At 44.4% G+C, this 22,371-nt stretch overlaps 1 protein-coding gene across 1 annotated transcript in view; it reads right to left on the bottom strand.

Moving 5' to 3' along the window:
* Window positions 1-8,776: 8,776 nt before the first annotated feature.
* Window positions 8,777-22,371, bottom strand: part of EEF1AKMT4 (EEF1A lysine methyltransferase 4) — a 164,968-nt gene continuing 151,373 nt past the window's right edge. The window contains exon 3 of the mRNA XM_069212961.1: window positions 8,777-9,932. Coding sequence (XP_069069062.1) covers window positions 9,645-9,932 — 288 coding nt within the window. The 3' untranslated portion in view covers window positions 8,777-9,644. The remainder of the gene's footprint in view (window positions 9,933-22,371) is intronic.

Below are 22,371 nucleotides of genomic sequence, written 5' to 3'. Positions count from 1 at the left end.
ACTTAAGTACACAAGAAAGTGTGATAACCTGGCACATGCTAGGATCATGCTTTTGAGGTAGGCCTGATGTAGGTTTGTAAACCCTCCTACGCTGTATTCTCTCCCCCCACACGAAAAGAAGTACAATACAAGAACATGTCATTAACTACCCTTGAATCAAAATATTTTGGGCTATACGCACACCCACACATACTTGCTCATAGTACTCAGGAGATTTCACCGCTTAGCATTAGGCAGCAATAGGCAGTGCTTTAAATCGGCCGGTACTGTCCAGTACTGAGTACTGGCACTTTTTAAATTTGAGAGGGAGAGTACTGGCACATCTCAAGAAATAAGCAGGCACTCTGGCAATGAGTACCTGCACTTTCATTTTTCCATTTCAAGCACTGAGACTAGGGACACTGCCCGTGGCCACATGCTGAGTGAACATGCACTCCACCATGACAGCTAAGCGAATGGCGCTGTAAAGATGCATGCCAAACTGGATAAAAAAACGCACATCCCATTGGTGTGCACGTCAATTTGTCTGCCATTGGTGAACAAAGAGGGTGAAGCAGATGGGCCACATCTGGCACAACCCCCTTAACCCACTCAATGTCCTCCTCAGAGTACTGCTTATGTCCATGATGGAGAGAGCTCTGTGAAGTGCTTAATTTGAGCTGGTGGGTTCCGGCGTTTGGCACAGACACTTAATTGTCAACACCGGCGCTTGTGAGTCTGCCACAAGGTGGCACTGTCTGGCTAATTTACAGATGACCACAGCAACAGTTTACTACTAATTCAATGTCCATTAAAAATTACTATTACTTGCCTCCAAAGCCATTCTTACAGTTTCAGGGACCTGCATAGTCAGAATGATCACATTTATAGGAGTGTGATGCTTAGAAAATGTGTTGTTAGTATAATTGGCAGCATGGCAGAGACACTGTGTGGTGCAAGGTGCAGTGGCCTCCTGATGAGAGCCCTGGCACGTATTTTTATACACATTAAGCACTGGTTTTGTGCTGAGACAAAGCAACCCCCTAGTATTTTGATCTTAAATTTAGTGGCGTGCAGCTCAAAGATGAGTGGGAGCCCACATGCTACTGTTAAAAAAACAGTGCCCTATTTTTAAAAGTTTATCTGAACCACAACTTTGGATGACTTTGAGGAGCACGTTCTCTCCATCTAGATGAGAGAGGACCAGTGCTTGTACAGCAGTTCTGAAATCATCCTCAGGCAGGAAGTGTTTGACTCTGCGGAGCACGGATAGTTGTTCCAGGCGATGTTGATATAGGGCGCACGTTTGGTTTGAAACTAAGGTAGTTGTTATGGAAGCAGCGACATTGCGTTGCTGACAAGTTAGTGGGTGAGTTTTTTAAGGTTCGCTTGATCCTGACAGCCTTAGTCTTGGTCTTCGCTGCTGCCTTTAGTGAAGAGGACACACTAGACTAGACTGGAGACTGCTTGAGAGGCCCAATGCATCCGAGCTTGATTGGTGGTGATCCAGGCCTTCAGCCAGGTGATGTGACTCATGAGTGAAACTGGACGTGATTTGTGTATAGGTGGATACTGATGCTCTTTACTACCAAACGGACTACCAGAGTTTCCCAGGAAGAGGTAGAACATGACTGGCGAGAGGATGAAGTTGTCACAAGGATGGTGTGGAGTCATCAGAGCTCACCTGGACTGGTTGGGTCCTGTTCATCTGAGAAGATGTGAATCACTGATAAACGATGACTTCAGAGCCCATATAATGCACTATGATATTTATCATAGTTTGTTGGCCAACAGTATTGACTGTTGCGGATATGTCAAGTAGGATGAGACGTTTGCTGTCATAGTTGTCAGTGGTCTGCAGCGAGTCATCCATTCGTTGGACATTTGCGGTGTCAATGTTGCGTTGTGGCTGGAAGCCGGACTGGTATATTTGTCAGAAAGTGCTGCATTTGAACTTGTGATGGAGAAGTTGGGTGAAGACCTTTCTCAGCGATCCTTCTTGTGAAATAGATGGCAAGATTATTGAAAGCCAGATGAGGTTTTCTGAGGAGTGGCAGAATCTGTCCAGGATCTGGGAATGTGTCTTCTAAAAGTGACACATTCATCACACAAAATATCAGCATGAGCACTTGTCCATTTATTTTTCTCTTGATTGATTAGGAATATGTCATCTGTGTTAACTGTTACCTTCAACAACAGTATTATACTCGCAAGATGCTCTGTGAAGGGGCTTGAAAGTGGTCCATTTAGGTACTTTGTGTGCAGGTATTGTGGTGATGTCTGGTGATGATGTTCTGTTAATATGGTGTTGATTTTTGTCAATCTTACTCCTAATAAAGCTGTTGATAGCAGAATACCTTTTCTTTATGTCAGCGACTGTGAGGCCAGCCAAGACGTTTAAGCAGTGCTTAGTGGCTTTGAAGAACTCTCCAATTTGGTTGAGACCTGTCTGATGGTGTTTCAGCAACATGCAGCCATGGGTGATCAGTTGTCTTCGGGTGCTGTAGAGAAGTTTTAGGAAATTGTGGCTGTTTGCTTCTCCACTTCTTCTTCGGGTGCCTAATTTTAGTTTTGCTGCCATTTTATTTCTGTCTGTCCCCAAGAGTTGATTGTTTCTTTTTGAGGACTGAGGTTCAGCAGGGCGTTTGCATCTGCTGTCTTTGCAAATGCGCTGTTGAGATTCTATAAGAGGTGCCGGCACTACTGTTAGAGCTTAATGAGTCTGCTCATGATTTTTGTTGTCATCAGCATTCAGGGGTTGGTGCAGGGTAGCTTAGGTTGATATCAGCGGTAGCCTGGTTGTTCCAGCCCAGGTTTTTCTAGGGGGGAAGCATGTATAGTTGGTAACTGAGGTGCCAACAAGTTTAATGATTTTTCCCTTGTGGGTTGGCTCCGAAGTACTTTGTGTGTTGTCAGCAATCACAATCAAATTGAGGAAGACCCGTGCATGGTCCTCACAGACATGCTCTGGGAGGCTGAAGCCACTTGTAAAGATGTTGGTAAGTGAGCACCCCAAAGTCAGCTTTCTGTGCCTCATGTTGGACTCCTGACTGTGCACTGAAAAGTAGGAGTTGGTGAGTTTAATTGGAGCGTTTGCTGCAGGTGGTGATGGGTGGGATTCTGATGAGATGTTTCACTTCTGAAACTTGGTTTACTGAGAGAAGTTTGCAGTGTTTGCACGTGTGATAGATGATTTTGATAGGTTGTAAGGTGGGGCGGCAAGGATGCACACGATGAATGTGCAGAATGGCTGCCTCGCCTTTGAGATATGTGGGCCTTTCCCAGGTGTTCAGCTGAGGTCACCCAGACAAGAACACTGTGGGAGAGCATAATATATGGTGAATTTCCCTCTCCTGCAGAGTCACATGATCTGAGAGCCACAGTGTAGTCTGGGGTGCTTCTCACAGCGTGCCCCGCCTGACTGGCCAGTTATGAGTCATTGTCCTGAAATAAATGTGACTCCCTTCACGTCTCGTTTGTGACCTGTTCAGACAGGACATCTGGTCATCCATAAGACTTTCGACTTTGTTTTGCTAATCACCTTTTTTAACTGAACTACCTTTTCCGTTTGCTAATTGATTCATATTTCTTTTCAAGTATTGATTTTTTTCCCAGAGCCACCAACTGAGATGATGAGGAACGGAATATTTAAAATGCATCTAAAATTCTTCATTTGGACTTTAAGTACTCTCATACACAAACCAGTGGCTTGTCGCATTACACCCTCTTTTGACCAATCAGTGTGAGAGGCAGCCCCCTCAGTGACCCTTCCCAACACACTGTTGTGCACTTGTTGGCTTGACTATGAACACAGTTCGCCCATCTGTAACACGAGATCATCGGGGCAGCGGTAGATTTCCTGCCTCTAAAGGCTGCAATTATTTTATTTGCTGCTCACGCTCACCTCTCCAGGAAGCATCGATAGTCATTAGAAGAACGAAAGCTCCCTCACCTCTTCTGGTCTTGTGTCCAGTTGCCTTTCTATAGGGATCATGCACTCAGGTCAATGGCGCACAAAGGCCTCCTTCGATCAAGAACGATTTCCTGGAAGATTCTGAAAAGGCGGCCTCGTCTCGCTATTACACCAGGTCCTTCTTTCATCCAGTTGAATTGGCAAACTCTGGGACTCGTCGCCAATGTACTATCTCTTTCCAAGAGCTAACAGACAACAGCAGCCGCTCAATAACCGCGTCAATCGTCTTCTATGAGATAAAAACAATGATTGCAGTAACTTAGAGAGAGATATGACAAACATGTATAAGACATCTTACCCCTTAAATAAAGTAACTGACTTAGTTTTCCTGTTACAATAAAGTATCGAATCTCCCGGAAAAAGCCAAAAAGAAATGTTTCCATAACCCCTGCTTAGATTTACTGAAGGGCTCCCATTAGGCTTTGCGTGCCCATTTAGCTCCAAAGTGCTACAATTAACAGGTGTTACTTTACCCAATTTAAGGGCTTTCAATTTTCTAGCACCGGAAGGATGGAAGGCTGAGTTGGCCTTGCCAGGATTTGAAATCATAACTCATAGCTCAAAGGAGATGTCAGTGTAGAGCATTTAACTCACTGAGAAATTTTACCAGATATTCTAGATGGATCTTGGGGCCCCAGAGGAGAACTCTTCCAAACTGCACTATAAGGGGGTGGCTATCAGGACGAGGGATGAAGGACCTTTACACTAAGGATCTTTTAAAATGGACCATCTTAAACTGTGTAGCTTAATAGGTAAATAAGTCTCCCCTGTTGTGAAGGATTGGCTTAAATTGGGCGCAACAAACAGTATGAACTAAGGACCTGATTTAGATTTCAGTGGGCAGCTTACCCTGTCACAACAGTGACAAATATCCTGTCTGCCGAAATGAAAATCCCATAGGAAATAATGGGAAATCTAAATCAGGCCCTCAGCCTGGGTGTGACACCTGTAAGAAACAAGCATTTGCAATGAAATGGGTCTCGCGTTTGCTCAAGGTAGAGCTATTAGCGTTGTAAATTTCTAACTGGACTATTCTTGCCACAAAAACTGAAAATAAAAAGTAAAATAGTTGACATAAGCTAGCCAATTCAAAGCGTCGCCGTGAGCACGAGGAGAGGGACAAAAGGAAAAAGAAGCTCACTCGCAGTCAAAGTTATCGACAAAAGTGCAATTATCCATGTAACAGGGTCGATGGCCAAAGCGGTAATGAAACCGCTCTAAGGAGCGACAGACCTAAAGCAGTTACCAACGAAAACAGAGGATTTTTGAAGGCCAAGTCTACGAAAGAGTGATAGTGATGGGTGTGAGGTGGGCGTGGTTAAAAGCCCAGATACATACCAACACGTCGGAAAAGCTACTATGCTCAATCTAAAAAGATAGAAAAAAGTGGTATTCCTTTTTCCGCATTTACATATATGCCACATAACATAAAGCAGAATACTATTGATACCTTGTTTATTTCCATAGTGATTCATACTACTCTTCTGTTGTTTCCAAGCACTTTAAATAACAGCTGTTACTATTAAGCACTCAAATTACTGACTTTGGGAGTAATTAGCGCAGATTTGGCCAAGCCAGAATTCAAGCTTGTGCCCTGCAGATCAGAACAGATGTCACTATAGAGCGTTTATTCACTTTACCATCACGCCACAGGTATGTTAAGTTTCAGTGATTTTTAATGATGTTTTCAAACTGAATATTCACTTACACTATGAATTACAAGTAAGCAGCACACAATACAATCAACCCCCAATAAATCAACGGTACTGCTAGTAATGCCTTAGAAAGAAAGAAAGAATGAAAGAAAGAAAGAAAGAAAGAAAACGCAAACTGCCTCATGAAAATACTGTTACCTAAACAGATGAGGTCATTTAGACCTTAGAGAAAGTGTTAGAATGAGCACAAATGTAAATGAAACAAATACAAATGAAGATAATGTAATATAGCCTTAGAACCCGCCGTAGCGGGCTCTACCGGCCATTAAAGGCATGCTCCCGCGTTAAAGGCCCGAGCCGAAGGCTGCAGTGGAGATCCAAACATTCCAATGTTTTAATACCAGCTAGTGACTGGTTATAGATAAACAAATCAATGATGGACAACAATTACATTGAGGAATACTACAGGAAAATTAGACCTTGTGGGGTCAGTTTGATTCAAATGACCGCAGGTGCTAATTCATTGAATTAGGTCAAGTTCTCTCTAAATTAATACGGTCAGGTTGGTGTGAAAACAACAAACGGGTAAAAATAAGATTCAGAGAACTCTTGGAGTGATTTTCCAAATTATGTTTAGTTAATCATTCATTTTAACATGTTTGTCTTTAACACGTTTCGACCCATTAACTATTACTAAGGGCCTCACCAGGAACTTTGACCCAACATACATATATAAACTCACGTATCCGCGGCTCAAATTAACTCATAATAATACTAAAACTGTACTCATATTTCCCTCTACTAATCCACCACTAATTCCTTTTGGGTTCTGGAGTAGCGTGCTACTCGCCGAAAAGCGCTTCGACGCCTCGTCAGGGGTAGTAAGCGCTATATAAAAACTATTACAATAAAATACAATATATGTATGCATACACAAAATTCAAACTATCCTAAAATCTCACATTCCTATATCCGAAAATATACTTACTAGTCCTCAATGCTACTCTTCCCTAAACAGAAAAAAAACCTTTACTACCCCTCAGCTCTACCCATCCCTGAACCTAAAGCCCCCTTACTACCTATATACCCTCATCCCCGAAGCCTAAAAACTCCCTAGTATCCCTATTCATTACTCATTCGTGACCACCTAATAAACCTTACTACGTCTATATACTAACAAGACTACAACCCTAACACTCCCTTCCCATCCCTATACACTCCTGCTCCCTGAATCCTAAAAACCCTTAATATCACTGTACACTACCCATCCATGAACCCCAAAACCGCCTTACTACCCTACATGCTAACCGACTATGAATACTAGAAAGCCCTTATTACCCCAAACACTACACATTCCTGAATCCTAAAAAACATACTGCCCATGTACACTAGCCATTAATTTACCTCCAAAATCGATTAACACCCAACACATTACTCATCATTGAACCCTAAAAAACCCATAGTAGCTCAGTAAGCTAGCCACCCATAAACTCTAAAACTCTTTACTACCCTATATGATAAACATCCATGAAACTTAAAAAAAAGTACCCTTATTACCCTTAAGCACTACCCATCTCTGAACCTTAAAAGCCATACTACCCCTATACTCCACCCATCCCTTAAGCACCAAAACGCCCTTACTACCCCTATACATTACTGATCCCTGATCCCTAAAAAACTCTTCTTCTGTATGCTACCCAGCCATGAACCCTAAAAGCTTTTCACTACCCCTAAACACTAACACATCCCTGAACCCTAACAAAACCCTTACTACCCCATATACTACCTATCCCCAAACCCTAAAAACGTACTGCCTCTATTTACTACCCATCTCTGAACTCTGAAAAGGCATTACTACTTCTATACACCACCTACAACTGAACCCTAAAATTCCCTTGCTACCCCAAAACTTAACCTACCCCTAATCTTTTACTACCCCAAATACCACCAACCACTACCCATCCTTACACCCTTAAATGCATTGTAACTTATCTCGTGGATGTTGTAAATGTGTTATATTGGTTCCTCGTTGTAGTGTCTTTGTTGGAGTAGTGTCAATTTTTGAACACAAGATTGGTATCACACACTGTCAGACCTAGAGATGATCGCTACCTTTGTGAAATCAATAGTACAAGTGTACAGTAGACATTTTCTAACCAGCATGGATCAAATTTGAGAATGTTTCCTACCATCATCTAGAGTTGTCTATCACAGAGAATTTTAGTGTCCTTGCCCATTATCTCATAGTGTTGCTCCTGATGGCCAAAGGGGTTATGCCATTTGGAAGGATGTTTATTGCACTATGGATTGACACCAAAGGTGAACCTTATTTTACACAAAATCATTTGCAGGCAGCAGAGAATTCCAGTCTCACTGGTAAATGGTATTTATATTCCTTATATGGTGTACTAATGCCTCATTTGCTCGTTCTGCCTCACAGTTGCTCTAAGGGTTGTAGCCAGAAAATAGCCAATACTTCATCTGTCTTGGCAACAGTGTGTTTGGCATACAGTCTAAAGATTAACAAGGTCTCTAATCTGACATAATCTTCTAGAAAACCAACGCAAACAGGTCAGAAGTGGAATGACAAAATGTACTCATTCCAGAGGCTTTCTGAACCAGTTGAATAGGTACGAAAAGGATAACTATCTTTAACATATAGCACAAAATATACTTATTTGCTACATAGTATGAGGTGCTTGTAGAATGAGTAAGAAAGTGGGTCTCACTCTTTGTAGTTTGTCTTTGGCATGGTCTGGATGTAACAATAATTATAAAACATGTTTACCATAAAGGCTCAAAATCTTAGGAACACAAGTCATAGGATTTAGGTCATATTATTGCAATACCTACTAAAATGTCAAGCGCTTATCACAGGATTAACGCAAAGAGTTCTTTAGTCAGTGGCTTTCGGAGTACTTACAAATTCTGCCCATTTGTCTGTGTACACGATTTGTCACGCGAGTGCAGGTGTAACATTCTTTGCAGGTGTTACATCATTTTCAATGTAACACTCCAAATTCCAAATGGACAATGCCCATCACAAACTTGAAATCAGGAATAGGAGAACTTTAAGTTAGAACCTGGAGATTGTCTGAAAATGTACAGTATTCACTCAACAGAATTTCTGAATCATCAATACCCAAAATGATCAAATTTCGAAAATAAATATTTCTAAAAAACATCATTTTTTATTTCATTTAATGGCTAAGAATGTGCCAAACAGATTCCTATAAAGCCTTAAAAGACCTCTAGGTTCCCTGCAAAACCAAAACTGTAAAGTCTGACTCCAGGTAGTTACATACAGCAAATCATTGTAATGTTAAAAAGAGAGTTTAAAACTACATTTTATCGCATCTATAGTCCGGGTTATGTCCATTATTATCCCTTATAGGGCACTGGATCGAACTGCCTAATGAAGAGCATTATAGTAGGGTCTAGGAGCCAATTCTGAGCAGTCACTTAGTTAAACCCTCCTGTCTGCTGACTAACACTTGCAAGGAAATACATGTTGGTTTTGCCTTGCCCTGTCCCCATTTATGGCTAAGTTACTATTGTCACTCTTGTGTCTGGCGTGCCTGCAAGCAACAACTTCATTGATTTTGTTTTGAAAAGTTCTGATTGTGCAAACAATTGGCTTCACAGCAGTCCAGGGTTCTTGGATCTTGAGGTTTATACCAGTTGGTCGTTATATTGAAGCCGCAAGGGATGCTCTGATTGGCAGTATTGACTGTACGCAAAATTGCAAGTTGGCACAAGACCGTGCCCATGGCACACCCTGAATAAGGTATTATTTGGTACCCATATGCTTGCAAGCCTTCATAATCAATTTCCTTGCCTCCTTCTGCATGTACAATAAGGTAACAAGGGTGGAAGATAAAACAAGACTTTGGTCCCCTACATATTTTGTAACATTTGTCAGAGTGATGCAAATCTCTTCCATCGAAACATGAATGTGCAGTCACTCAGTAATGGAATATCAGGATTCCCTACTGGATGTTTTCCTGGAGGGTCTCACAAGTTGTTTTTGGTTGGTTCTACAACTCAATGGCATTCAGGTAGTCCTCGTTAGCTTCTGCCTCCAGCATCCCACTGGGAGGTGGCACAATGTTTGGCTGCCAGAGCTTCTGTCCCAGCTCGAGGTCCTCGGCCGAAAGCTCCTCCCCTTTGCGCATGATGTAGAAGAAAAAGTGGAAATCGGTGCCATAGGTGGAGCAGCTGATGGACCAGGAATAACCTGGCTGAGCGTAGTGGCGCTTTCGAAAGTGCGGCTGAGCAAATGTAATGGAGATGAATCGTCCTCCCGGGCGGAGAACTCGGCTCACCTGTAGTCACAACATAAGCACACAATAGATTAACATCTAATAAATGTTGGCACCATTTTACATTCAAAACTTATGTCTAGGGTGTGGCACCCTGTAGTCCATTTGTGACACAAGTCCCCCACGTATGACAATTTCACATTTATGGAAAAAAAAACATGGAGGAAGGATACTGACTCCAGTCTATTTATTGACAGTTGGGATAAAAACTTTAAAAGAAAACTAACAGATCTTTAAAAAGAAAGTTCCTTTACAGTTTATTACAGCATGCATGACCATTTTACATCTAAAAGCATATATATCTTAAGACAATCATTTATAGTTTGTGCAAGAAACATTCCCAATACCCCCAGAGTTTACCACCTTGGCTACACAACACCAAAAGCCTTGCCTACTATGGTAATGTGTAATCTGTGAGATGCCATGTAACAAAAAAATATGTCTACAGGCTTTAATAGAGTGCAATAATAATCCTCCATTTTATAAATGTTAGCCTTAATATCTGTTTTTCAACGTAAATAATGTTGATCTACTACTTTTGTTGTAACTTTCCCCAAACCAGTGAGACATATTGCTTTTGATGGAAGACTCCTATTGAAACCATCAGGCCTATTGCCTTTATCAATGACTTTTTATTGTAACTAACTCCAGAATATTATATCGAACATAAACCTTCTTAAGAGGCAACCATCAAGCCTATTGCCCTAAAGTTACCATTTTCAAAACACTGTATAGCCCCCTTCTATGAGGTCCTAAGAAGGCTTCTTACAACACAAATCTCCATCCCTAAGGCTTTATTAGAAGGGATAACCAGCATTCCCTTTGCCTACAAAAGTCATCTGTGAGACTGCTTTAACAAAATACCTATTTGCAGGATTTACAGAGTAGCAAAAATCCACCCTTAAAGGTCTATAAGCTCTAACATATGCTTTTTGCAAAAGGTAAGCCAGCCTACTGCCTTTGTTCTATCTTTTCATACAAACACAGGTATGCCATGGCCTCTGATGTAACTTATTCTAATGACCTAATTAAATAAATCAGACCTATAACTTTTAACATTGACTTGTCTCCATAAAATCTTAGAACCGCTCTATAGAACATAAGCTTTCCCATGAGGCAAAAAGTGCAATATGAGCACTCTTTTTCAGTGGAAGCACACAACTTCTAACCAATCAAACGCCGCATGGAATGAGAACAAAAAGTGGGTGGAGTCATAGTCCCTCTCAATATTGCTTCTTCGAGCTCTTTTTTCCGGTGACCACATAAGCTCTAGCAGACAGCTGTGCTGTCTCCCTAGACCTAAAAAGCACCTGTCTACTTTGCCTACCTTTAAGAGTCAATCGGAAACAAAAAGGTTTTTGATGCTACATGAATGTCCTCATTGAAAGAAAACTCTGTTTTTGGTGCAGTGACACTTTTAGTTTCACAACTACAGTATGGGTTACAGCCAAGAACACGCTTTCTAACTGTAGGAGGGCCATCATTATCTCCTCAATGTTCCAGGGAAACAGGGATGAGTGCATCAAGGACAGCGTCGCACATCCTGCTTCAAAGGAGAGCAAATATTACATCACACAGCACTGGTGCACAGAGCCCAGGGCATTAGTGCACGGTGCACTAGTAGCATTCTTTCCACCTCCAGCCACTGACACACCTCCAGCCTCCGGTGATAGCAAGAATCAGAGCCCAGGGCATTAGTATACAGTGCACTAGTATCATTCTTTAGACCTGGTACAACTAGTATCATTCTTTGCACCTCCAGCCACTGACACACCTTCAACCTCCGGTGATAGCAAGAGCACAGGGCATTTGTGCACGGTGCACTAGTATCACTCTTTACACCTCCAGCCACTGAAGGTAGAAGGAAGTAACACTTGGTGCACAACTTTCAACATTAAAACAACCTTGCCTCTGAGCGTAGAAACGGTTTAAGTCCATGTGTTACTGTATGGTGCAACCTTAGTACCATTCACAACATCAGCTTCTCAGGTGAGCTGTGATTTCAGGCCAGGACACTACTAATCACCTCTGGGTAACCAGTATCCACTGATTAGTGCTCGGGACACTAAACCACTCTCATCACCTCCAGCCTAGTAGGGTAGCAGCGCTTACAGCCAAACTCCTGGTGCATTAGTGCCAACGCAAAGCGAGGCAAATTACCCGAGAGTCTCAAGGCGCTGGAGTTGCTAACTGCTTCGTGTTGATCTGTTCATCCAAACAGCCAGGTCTTGAGAAACCAGGAGTGGAAGGGACTAGAGTCCAGATCAGCAGTGCATGGGGAAGCCCCCTTCACTACTCACAACTCCAGTCTCTGAGAGTAGAAGTAATTACAATCCAAGGTCATAGTGGATGCTAGGCCAATGCACCAATCACAACTTCAGCTCCTTGAAGATGGCACCCACAGCAGCTCTTAGCACGCCAGAGCAGTAGTGCAACGGTGCACAATTATAGTGTTTGAGGGTAGAGGTGGTTGTAGCAATGGGCATTAGGGGCGCCAACTGCGTTGTTCACTTCTCCAGGCTACGAGCATCGGCTTAACAAAGGACCCCGCAAACCCTGCAGTGTGTGTGTGTGGGGGGGGGGGAAGGGGCGAACTCCAGGTGGCAACTTCAGCACAGCACCTGCCCAGAGTCAGTCTGGAGGAGGGACTCCCCTCCATGTTCTTTGCAGGGGGGCCCCTTCAGTTTTGTTACACCACCGGCCCCTAGGGTATCATCCTACACACTATGGAAGAAGTGAACAAAGGACATATCATGAATCACACATCCAGCCTCTGGTGACAGCAGAATTTACACGGAGTGCTAGGCCATAGTGAGTGACATTAGGATTCACGCTTCCGGGTTCTGAGGGTCACACGGCCTCCAGCACATGACACTATGAAGCACAACTGTTGTCATTCACATATTCAAGCTCTGGCAGCCCCAAGCACTGGTGCTCAAGGCGCTAGCATCTTTGATAACACAGTCTGCAACCAGAAGTACCAGGGATTCTAGCTCACGACACAAGTGCATAATGTCACCTTCCACAATTCCAGGCCCAGAGGATGGCAAGCGCTATGGGGCACGATGGTGGTGCTCTGGGCACCAACGCTGCCATAGACCCATCCAGATGTAAACAGTTAGTCTAGAGTTCTGGGGCGCGGCACTAGGGCGTGTATCAGGAGTCCTGTCATTTACACCCTCAGATTACAACAATGGTGCATCACAGCTCAGGGCAGTAGTGCACCGATCAAAAGTCCTAGAATTCACGCCATCCGGCTATCGGGGCCTTGTGCATTTTTCCACTGCAGGCTTTATACTGCAAGGCCCTGTACGCAGCCTCTGTGCTGCCCTCCATCCAGGACCGTATCTCCCTCTCTCTTCACCCCCCTCTCTCTCTGCAGTGGGGACATAAAACACTGTCCCAGGCATCCTGAAGCGCGAGGCGCCCAAGCGCCATTTTACCCGCGCTCGGCTTCCCGCTAATAGGACGGAGAAGTGCATTAATTTCCCTGTTCGGCTTTCTCCAATGTCAAAGGGACGCTCTTCAGGCTGGGGCTGACGTGCTCGGGATGCTAACAGCCTGCTTATGTGCCATCAGCAGCGGGATCTCCCTGCCCGGCGCCCTCCCGGCGTGCTGTGCGCGGGCGGCATGCCAGCTAGGCCTCCCTGGACCTGATGCTAATGTGCAAGCAAGCAGTGTGCTGACGGCCTGAGGGACCACCGACGCCCCAAGACCCGGATCACCCTCTTCCAATAGGAGTAACACACATGCCAATATTCTAAATGAGGAAAGTGCATACATGGCAACTTTGTAGAAGCGAAAAGTGGGAGAATTCTGCAAAAAAAAAAATGGGGAGAATGTATTTCCCTGTTGACTTCTACTGGGGCCTGAATCGGTTTATTGTTATGTATGGGATTTGCAAGTCTGCTGCTGCAGGAGCGGGTATTACATACGCAAATGTACATTTTTTAGGTCAAACGCACAAGCACCCTGATGTGTTGTAATCTATCTGTGGGCTTTTAACCACGCCCACCGCACACCCATTACTATCCCTCGTTCATGGGCTTGTCTTTCAAAAATCCTTTGTTATCATTAGTAAATGCTTTACGTTTGTCCCTCCTTGGCAGTTTTGTTACCTCCTTGGCCGTCAACCCTGTTACACGGATAATTGCTCGTTTGCCGATACGTTTGACTGTGAGCAAATTTCTCTTTCCTTTTGTTTCTCTCCTTTGCGCTCACGGCCGGCGTGGCGGTTTGAATTGGCTCACTTATATCAACTGTTTTACTTTTCATTTTCAATTTATGTGGCAAAAAACGGCCAGTTAGGAATTTACAACGCTAACAGCTCTAACAAATGCTTCTTTCCTTACCTGTCAGAACGGAGAATGTGTTATGGCAGTCGGAGAGAGCATGCTGTGCACTGGCCTGCAGGAGCGGGTTACTGGCAGTGCATACTCTGAATTACACAAAACCAGGGCCTGTCAGCTGAAGCCTGCAGAGGAATCAGGTTTTTACATGCAGGAATCAGGAGGCGGGAGACTAGCCTTGAAATCTGTAGTCTCCCGCCTGAATCAGGAGGATTGGCATGTATGCAAGTGCAAGATTCTTTAAAAAAAAATCGGGAGAATGTATTTCCCCTGTTGACTTCTTTTGAAGCAGAGGAATTTCAGGCGGGAAACAGCCAAAATAGAGCTATTTTTGGCTTAAAAAATCAGGAGTCTCCTGCCTGAATTGGGTCTATTGGCATATATGGACTACCTGGACGTGTAGTGCATATACATCGAAAGTTACCTGGGTGTGCCCATAGCAAGTCACCTGAAAAGGAATCTGACTGGGTTTTAGCTATCAACGGTGCAGCAAGTACATTGAGACTGGGCAGAGCACCTAAAGGGCTTATTGAACTCTGTTTATTGCTGTATTTACTACCCAAACAGAAGTCAGGGGGCTCCTTTTGCGTATTGCACTAGTCCAGGGCACCCTTGCTATGCCACTGGAATCTGTGTTTACACCAACAGTGTTTCTGCCTTCACACAAGGATCTGCAGTCCTTTCGTGGTGCAGTTCAGCAACACAAGGATGTGGAAACACCCATCTGGCTATGAAGGATTATACTTTGGTTCAACCACTATGGTAACTCGTTGCACACAGTCCCTCATCTCTTTCCATTACCAACCTGCAGACATCTGAAGAACTCGGGGCACTACCAGAAACTGTTGCGTTAGCTGTTTTTATAAATACAGACCTTAGTGCAAAAGTACAGCATATGCATGCGTAGAACATGAGGCAGCCACCACCTCTGCATGTACGTGCACCGTCGCCAGTCCCATTTATTACCATATAGGAGTCAATCAGAGTATGTTTTCTTTGACCAATGAAGAAGGAGTCTGCATAAGAGTAATGGAGTCACCATAAAGTTAACTTTATCCTACTCTATTAACTTGGTCTTTTGCCATTCAAAAACTGCGAGTAGATTCCATGGCACCTGAGAAGATGCAAAGGAGGGGGCTAAAGGCATCATTGAGGAGCTCAGACAGTAGATTCCATGGCACCTGAGAAGATGCAAAGGAGGGGGCTGAAGGCATCATTGAGGAGCTCAGACAGTAGATTCCATGGCACCTGAGAAGATAAAAAGGAGGGGGCTGAAGGCATCATTGAGGAGCTCAGACAGTAGATTCCATGGCACTTGAGAAGATGCAAAGGAGGGGGCTAAAGGCATCATTGAGGAGCTCAGACAGTAGATTCCATGGCACCTGAGAAGATAAAAAGGAGGGGGATAAAGGCATCATTGAGGAGCTCAGACAGTAGATTCCATGGCACCCGAGAAGATGCAAAGGAGGGGGCTGAAGGCATCATTGAGGTGCTCAGACAGTAGATTCCATGGCACCTGAGAAGATGCAAAGGAGGGGGCTGAAGGCATCATTGAGGAGCTCAGACATAGGCGAAGAGGTTTTGGAGAACTTCTTGGTCTAATTTTTCATAACTTCAGGAGGAAGCCCAGAGGGCATTCTGTCAACAGCATACATGTGAGGAATCCACCATGCCTCCCACGGCGCATGTCTACAGAATCAGTGGTGTTACGAAACCAGGGGACCCCCCCTGCAAAGCACATGGAGGGCCCCCAACTCAGTCAGGAGCTATAAGGTTAGGGGACTGTGCTGAGGGGACCCTCTGGAGCTCGGTGGCCCCAACATCGCAGCGGGTGCGGGGTCTAATGTTACGCCACTGTACAGAATGCCTCCAACTCTGCTGTCGTTCCACCCTTGTCAAAAGTGGCAGCCAGAGGGTTCATTCTTCCCCAAGCCCTGCACGATTGGGAGGGACCCTATACTTGCAATATATTTATAAATAGACTTTAAAAACAAAACCACTGTCTTTATTAATGACAAGGCAGCTAACAAGGCTACATTCAATAGATGGCGCAGACGCAGATCTGCCTTCTTTTTTCGTTCCCTCAGGACACATCTTTAAACTTTGAAACAGATTCTTCTCCTATGAAGGGCCCTGGTGCAACATCACAGCCCAGACGCTGCAAGAACTTCTGCCTGGGTGAAGTCAGTCCTTAGAGCCAATGATGGTCAGGCTTCAAGAAGAATGTAGCAATCGTGTTGTTCATCTGGCAATGGGGGCATCAGAAACTGCCAGGGCAGCATCATTGCCCCTAAAAGGTCACAAATAGTTGGTCTAAGGGATGCATAACCCTCTTCGATCGGACAAAGGCACAAAGCAGGCTTTACATCTAAATTCTGCGAGATATCCTCAGCTGAGAAGGCATCTAGATGTTAGAAGAAAGCTTGATCCCTCCACTCAGATGCAACTCCAAGAGCCCCTTCCAAATGTTGCATGCCTCTGGTGTAACTCCTTTCAAGGTGAGCTTTATCAGCTCAGACTTTTGGAAAGGCACTAAAAACTCACCTATTTCGAGGTGTGCCCCTCGTGATCCTCATGTGGATAAGACTCACCGCAGTTGTAGGACCCCTTAGACGCACTCACGGGGTTTTAGGCTGCATAAATCTTCGGACTGATTGAAGAAAGTGTGAGTCTGGAGACAACCCTGCCCATATTGAAAACTGTGAACTGTTCTGAGGCACAAGCTCCTTGAAGCTCACTTATGCATTTCACTGTTGTCACAGCCAATAAGCAAACCAACTTTCATAAAAGAGTTTTAAGGCTGCAGCAAGTCACCTGCTCAAGAGGGCCAGGTAACAATCACAATGAGGTCAAAGGGGATGGCGGGCGGATGGACCATTAAAGAAAAATGTATCAGGCGCATCAGGTGTTTCTAAAACGACACCCTCCTTAGCAACAGAGAAACATTTCCAAAGCCTGTTCCCACAGGACACAATGGTGGCGGTCACAATTGGGGGGTGCGGAGCACTTGGCTGGTATTCACATGCAGTCATATCGCAACTGAACAGGTAAGAAGGTGGATGTTTTTGGCTAATGCCCAGCTACAGAACAGCAACTATTTGGTCTTCTCCTAGGTTCTAGTGGAGAATGTCTGTACAGTTCCCAGGACATCAAGGTTCATCGATGATAGGCCTAGGTGTCAACAGGTCAAATCCTCAGGGATCATGTACATAAGCTCAGCAATGATAGGAAGAGAAGTTGTGCTCTCCCTCCCGCCACTAACGGGTTACCCTCTTCTGCAGGAAGGGACATGGTTGGTTCTGTGGCAGTCGGCGGGGGGCAGTTGGGTTGAGGGGGTTGGGCAGGCGCAAAAAAACAACAAACCTAGTGAGCCCAAGTAGGAGACACCGAGATCTCTGAATAGCCAAGGCTTACCCTGGTACCTGGAGAACTCCTCGAACCACAGAAAAGCATAGAGGAAAAACTAACATCCAGTCTAGTATCAGCCTGTCCCTCACTGTCTATCCAAGAATCAAACTGACCACATCTGGAGTCGACGGGGGCTGCAAATGCATTAATGGAAGGTCAACCAAGCATCAAAGATGGAGTTGAGGAGTTTCTGGAAGATCTAGCACTGATATACTTCTTTGAGATGTCAGCTCTGAGGTTGATAATCTCCACAATGTGGGAGACTAGCAAGAAGGTGCCTTGTAAATCATACTCCTGTAGGACTGAGATGAGATGGCAGAGCTCACTGCCCTTTCTTTAGTGATGAAGACAATAGGCAAGCTGTCTGTTGCATCCTGCTTCGGGTCAATGGAAAATGCTGGTGAACATTCTGGTCCTGAGAGTGTTGACCCTCGTTCCGAGTGACGTAATTGGCTGGCAGGCTCCCTCTTGGTACCAGTCATCATAATAAGCACCCCTCCCAGAACACACCTGGCTCAGCGGTTACAAGATATATAGGTGTGATTACACCGACTGAAGCCATTGTCCACTGGTAGGTATTCACCGGGTGGAGACTCTGTAGTGCACACGTGGGTGATACTATGGCACTCTAGCCCTGGTGAAACTGCCAAAACTTTCCGAACAAGGAAACATGTTGGCCATTCATAACATTTGTTCAGAACACGTAATATGGTTTTAATCACGTGCTAAGGGCTATATGAATAAAATGTATGATAGTCCTCATGGCACATTTTTAGAACAGCGGTCAAATGACAGCGTGATTGTGGAACAGCACTCCTGTTGAAGAGGGCCTGACACATCCAAACGCAGGGTGATGTTTAGCTGCACATGTTAGATAATCTTCTCCTAGGATTTCTAAATAGGGAGGTGGCATCCTTCCAGACATAGGAAGCACCGTCTGGGATGATTGCTATCCAAAAGGCTCATGGTGGTTGCTTACGTGACTCGTCTCCTATTGTTACCTCGTTGTGGCAGAGCACCCACAAGTGTCTGGGTTTCAAAAGTGTAAACACTCCATATCAACCAAATAAGACACTGGTCATAGGCCTTATAACTTTAAATTTTGAAGGGTGACAAATTTCATTGACATTTGGGGTGTAGGAACAAGGCAGTGTGAATTGTTGTAGGCTCCCTCGATACCTGACATCTTAATAAACTCTGTCTAGCTTACGTTGAAAGGCGTATTTGATTCGTTTCAGTGTTGTCTTTGTGGACCATTACCACTCTGGATCTTATTCTGGTAATTTTAAAAAACAAGCTTATGTTTTTTGTTTAGATTGAGGACTAGTGTGGACTCAGATTCCACCCTCTATGCTCCTCAAATGAGACATCCTCTAGATAACAGGTCTCACAGGAAGGCTACTACTGGTGCTAGGACCTTTGCTAAGACCTGTGAGGCAGCACTGAGTCCAAATTGCAGAGTTCTGTACTGGTGCTGAGTCTGTTTTCTGGCAACAACCTGTGGGGATGTTTGTTCTTTTAGGACAGGCACATGAAACTGGGATCCCTCAAAGTCCACAGAGCAAATCCAGTTCTTGCCCTGTACAACTACCACTAACTGGGCCAACGTGAGAATTCAGACATCATCCGCCCTTTATCCTTACAAGGAAGTAATCCAAGTTGTGTGCCTGCCTCTTTAAGATCTACGGTTCCTAAAAAGCTTGTTTGTTGGCTGTAGAAGTTGTCGGTGGCGATCTGGCCGGTACATCTTGGATGGCACTAAGCACTTTGGCGGTGACCATACAGGTGGGCGTCATTGGGTGGAGGATCAAATAAGTTCTTCCCATTGAATGAGAAGTTGATTTTTTCCAGGCTTGAGGACTTGAGTCATTACAGCTGATGATAGACTGTAATTAATGGTGTGTCAATGTGATCCCTGGAAATCAAAGGTTTCTGCTCTGCAGATTTGTTCCCCATGCTCAGCATGTCCCTTTTCTCTTCTGGGGCATAGTTTGAGAAAAAGGCGTTAGAGTGAACCAGCTCATGCTTGAGGTGGAACCCATAGATGCTCATGGTGGCATGGCATTTCCCTGCTACACTAAGATCCTATTCTGCAATGTCTTCAGACACGTCACTTATCTATGTGGGAGAGGAAGTCATTTTACCATTCAGGGAACCTGCCATCACTACCAAAGTCCGAGGGGGCATTTTCATGGGCACAGTGTGGGCCACCTACTTGGTTACCAATTACTTTAAGATGGCAGGACCAGAGAAAGGCTACCCCCAAATCTCCAAAGCCTACTTTATAATTTTGGGTTCTCTGGCCAGGGCTTGTCTTGGTGTGGAGCTGGTCAGGTCACCAAGACAAATGCCCTCAATTCTCGTGGAGATATGTGCGGTGTCAAAATGCACAGCCTTCCCAGTGCCATGGCCATAATATTGACAGGTTCGATGTCTGTAATCATTAACAGCAGGACAAGTCTCTGGATCTGTATTCCGATTGGTCCAAGATGGGGTCGAGAAGACTGATCCATGGGGAACATGTTCTTACCTGAAGGGGCAACAGGTGTGGCCAGGACTGAAGGTGGTGCCAGTACTGGACAAGAGTTAACAGCACTTACTTGTTAGGTAAGGGATGCTTGTGCCATTGGGCGATCCTGCATCTCTGGAACTGCACTGCAGCGTGCAGGAGCTGCATCGGCAGTACTGGGAGCTGCAGCAGAGGTGGCAGGAACTGCACCAGGACTCAAGCAAGAGAAGCCGTAGGAGTCTCGATGACCTGAAACTTCACAGTCAGAGCACTCATGAATGAACCTAAGGACAGCATTGAGACCACCATGGAGGCAAATCCTGCAGCTGGACCCACAGTGCCTAGGAGGGTTTGGCAACTCATGTTCCAGCTGCTCCTGGCTCTGTAACCATCGTGAAGTTTTTTTCTTGAGTGTGGAAACTTTTACTGTTTTGCTTGTTGTGGGGGAAAAAAAACAAAAGTAGCTTTGCAAGAAAAACATGATTTTAGAAGAAGTTTTTTTCTAGAAAGAAAGGGTTTTGCAGAACAATTCTTCATCAAATCATTTATATTTATAGAAGGTTTGGCCTATAGTAGAATTTTGCAAAGGTTACAGACTTGTGAAGTTGATCAGTTTATCGCCTTAGCAAACAATTATTTCGCACCCATCTCTTCTTATTGTTAGAATAAAACTTATCATCAATACTGTCAGCTATTGAACCGGTCCCCCATGAATGAAGTTTGACCGATGGTCGCAGCAAGGGAACAAAAAAAAACTGTGTAAAGAGTGTAAAAATATTGAGTGAGTTTATCCAGGCTCATTGCTTGTCACACCAATATCGCTGCTTCCAGCCCTTATGGAATCCTTTGCAATATTATGACCTGATGTCTTCATAAAAGTATTTGACTTCTGGATGCCTTGGTAGGTAGGTGTGGGCATTGACTGACCAAAATACCTGCGGTTTCGGAAGTGACATCACACACCATTTGAACCTTGACGACATAACACAGTCGATACCTTGTTCCACGCATAGCCCGGCAACAGCCTCCTATTTACTGCTGAAATGGTGGAAGGAAAAGGAGTGAAATTTACAGAAATCATCGATGGCTCTCCAGAGTCATGATTCCTTCCTGTCACTTTCTTCATGACTTCCAGACCAGTGCCAGTGGCACCAAAAGGTCTGCCAGGGGTGGCAGCTGTTGTCCATTGCTACCTGATTGACCTTCATGTCATTGCTCCAATGGATTTTGCAGCAACATTACCGTCATCTCAAAGATTCACTGTGATTGGGTGATAGATCTCTTACCCAAGAGGAGTAATTTAGTTCCTTTTTAGCTTGACCTACAGTAATTCTGCCATTACGGAGGAGCTACCCCTGCATGTTGTAGTTAAATTAGTTGGTATGCGGAAATATCCTGAAAATCTGCCATGGCTCTGCCTCTCCTGGACCAAGGTTGGACACTCTTAGGGGGGTAGTCCTGGCTGGTGATCCCTGAAAGTAGTGGGCTGTGATACTTGCCACGGGTTCACCTCATTGTTTTCAAAATTTGTCTTGGGTGCCCTCACGCAAAAATGTACTCGTACACTCAGTTTCACACCAATAAACACACATCCACACACTCACACTTTCCCAATCACTGATCCCCACTCACAAATACTGGTGTACTGAGGGTCTGATTTGAACATCTGGGGTATAGGTGTTTTGCATGGCACAGGTGCAGTTGTATCAGGGCCTCTGTGTCCTGATGCAGCTGCACCAGTCGCACCATGGACATAGACACCCCTGACTTGATCCAACTCCCTCTCACAATCCTCCCCTCCTTTTTGACTCATTGTAACTCCGACTGTTTTACTCAGTGCCTCGATTTCCCATTACTCATGCCCACTCTCATTCACTCATTGATTCTCACTTTCATTCTCTTTGACTCTCTCAAACCGATTAAACCAACACATATTCTCATTCAAGCTCATTGCCTCTCAATCACTCACAAACGCATTTTCATCCACACATACGGAGTGAAATACCACCGTTTTTTTTTATTTACGTACCTTACGAACCCAAAAGACAAATGAACTGAATCTGAACCTGTTCAACCGATCCCAGTGTCCGAAAGTTCAACAGATACTGATAAATACCCTCAACCAATGGACAATTCAGACAAATAGATCAAAATATACTTTCTATAACCTTAGACA

Source organism: Pleurodeles waltl, chromosome 11 (assembly GCF_031143425.1).
Source record: "Pleurodeles waltl isolate 20211129_DDA chromosome 11, aPleWal1.hap1.20221129, whole genome shotgun sequence".
In the NCBI taxonomy this organism is placed as follows: domain Eukaryota; kingdom Metazoa; phylum Chordata; class Amphibia; order Caudata; family Salamandridae; genus Pleurodeles; species Pleurodeles waltl.
Note: the sequence above shows the minus strand (reverse complement) of the source record. Positions and strands in the feature narration are given on the sequence as shown.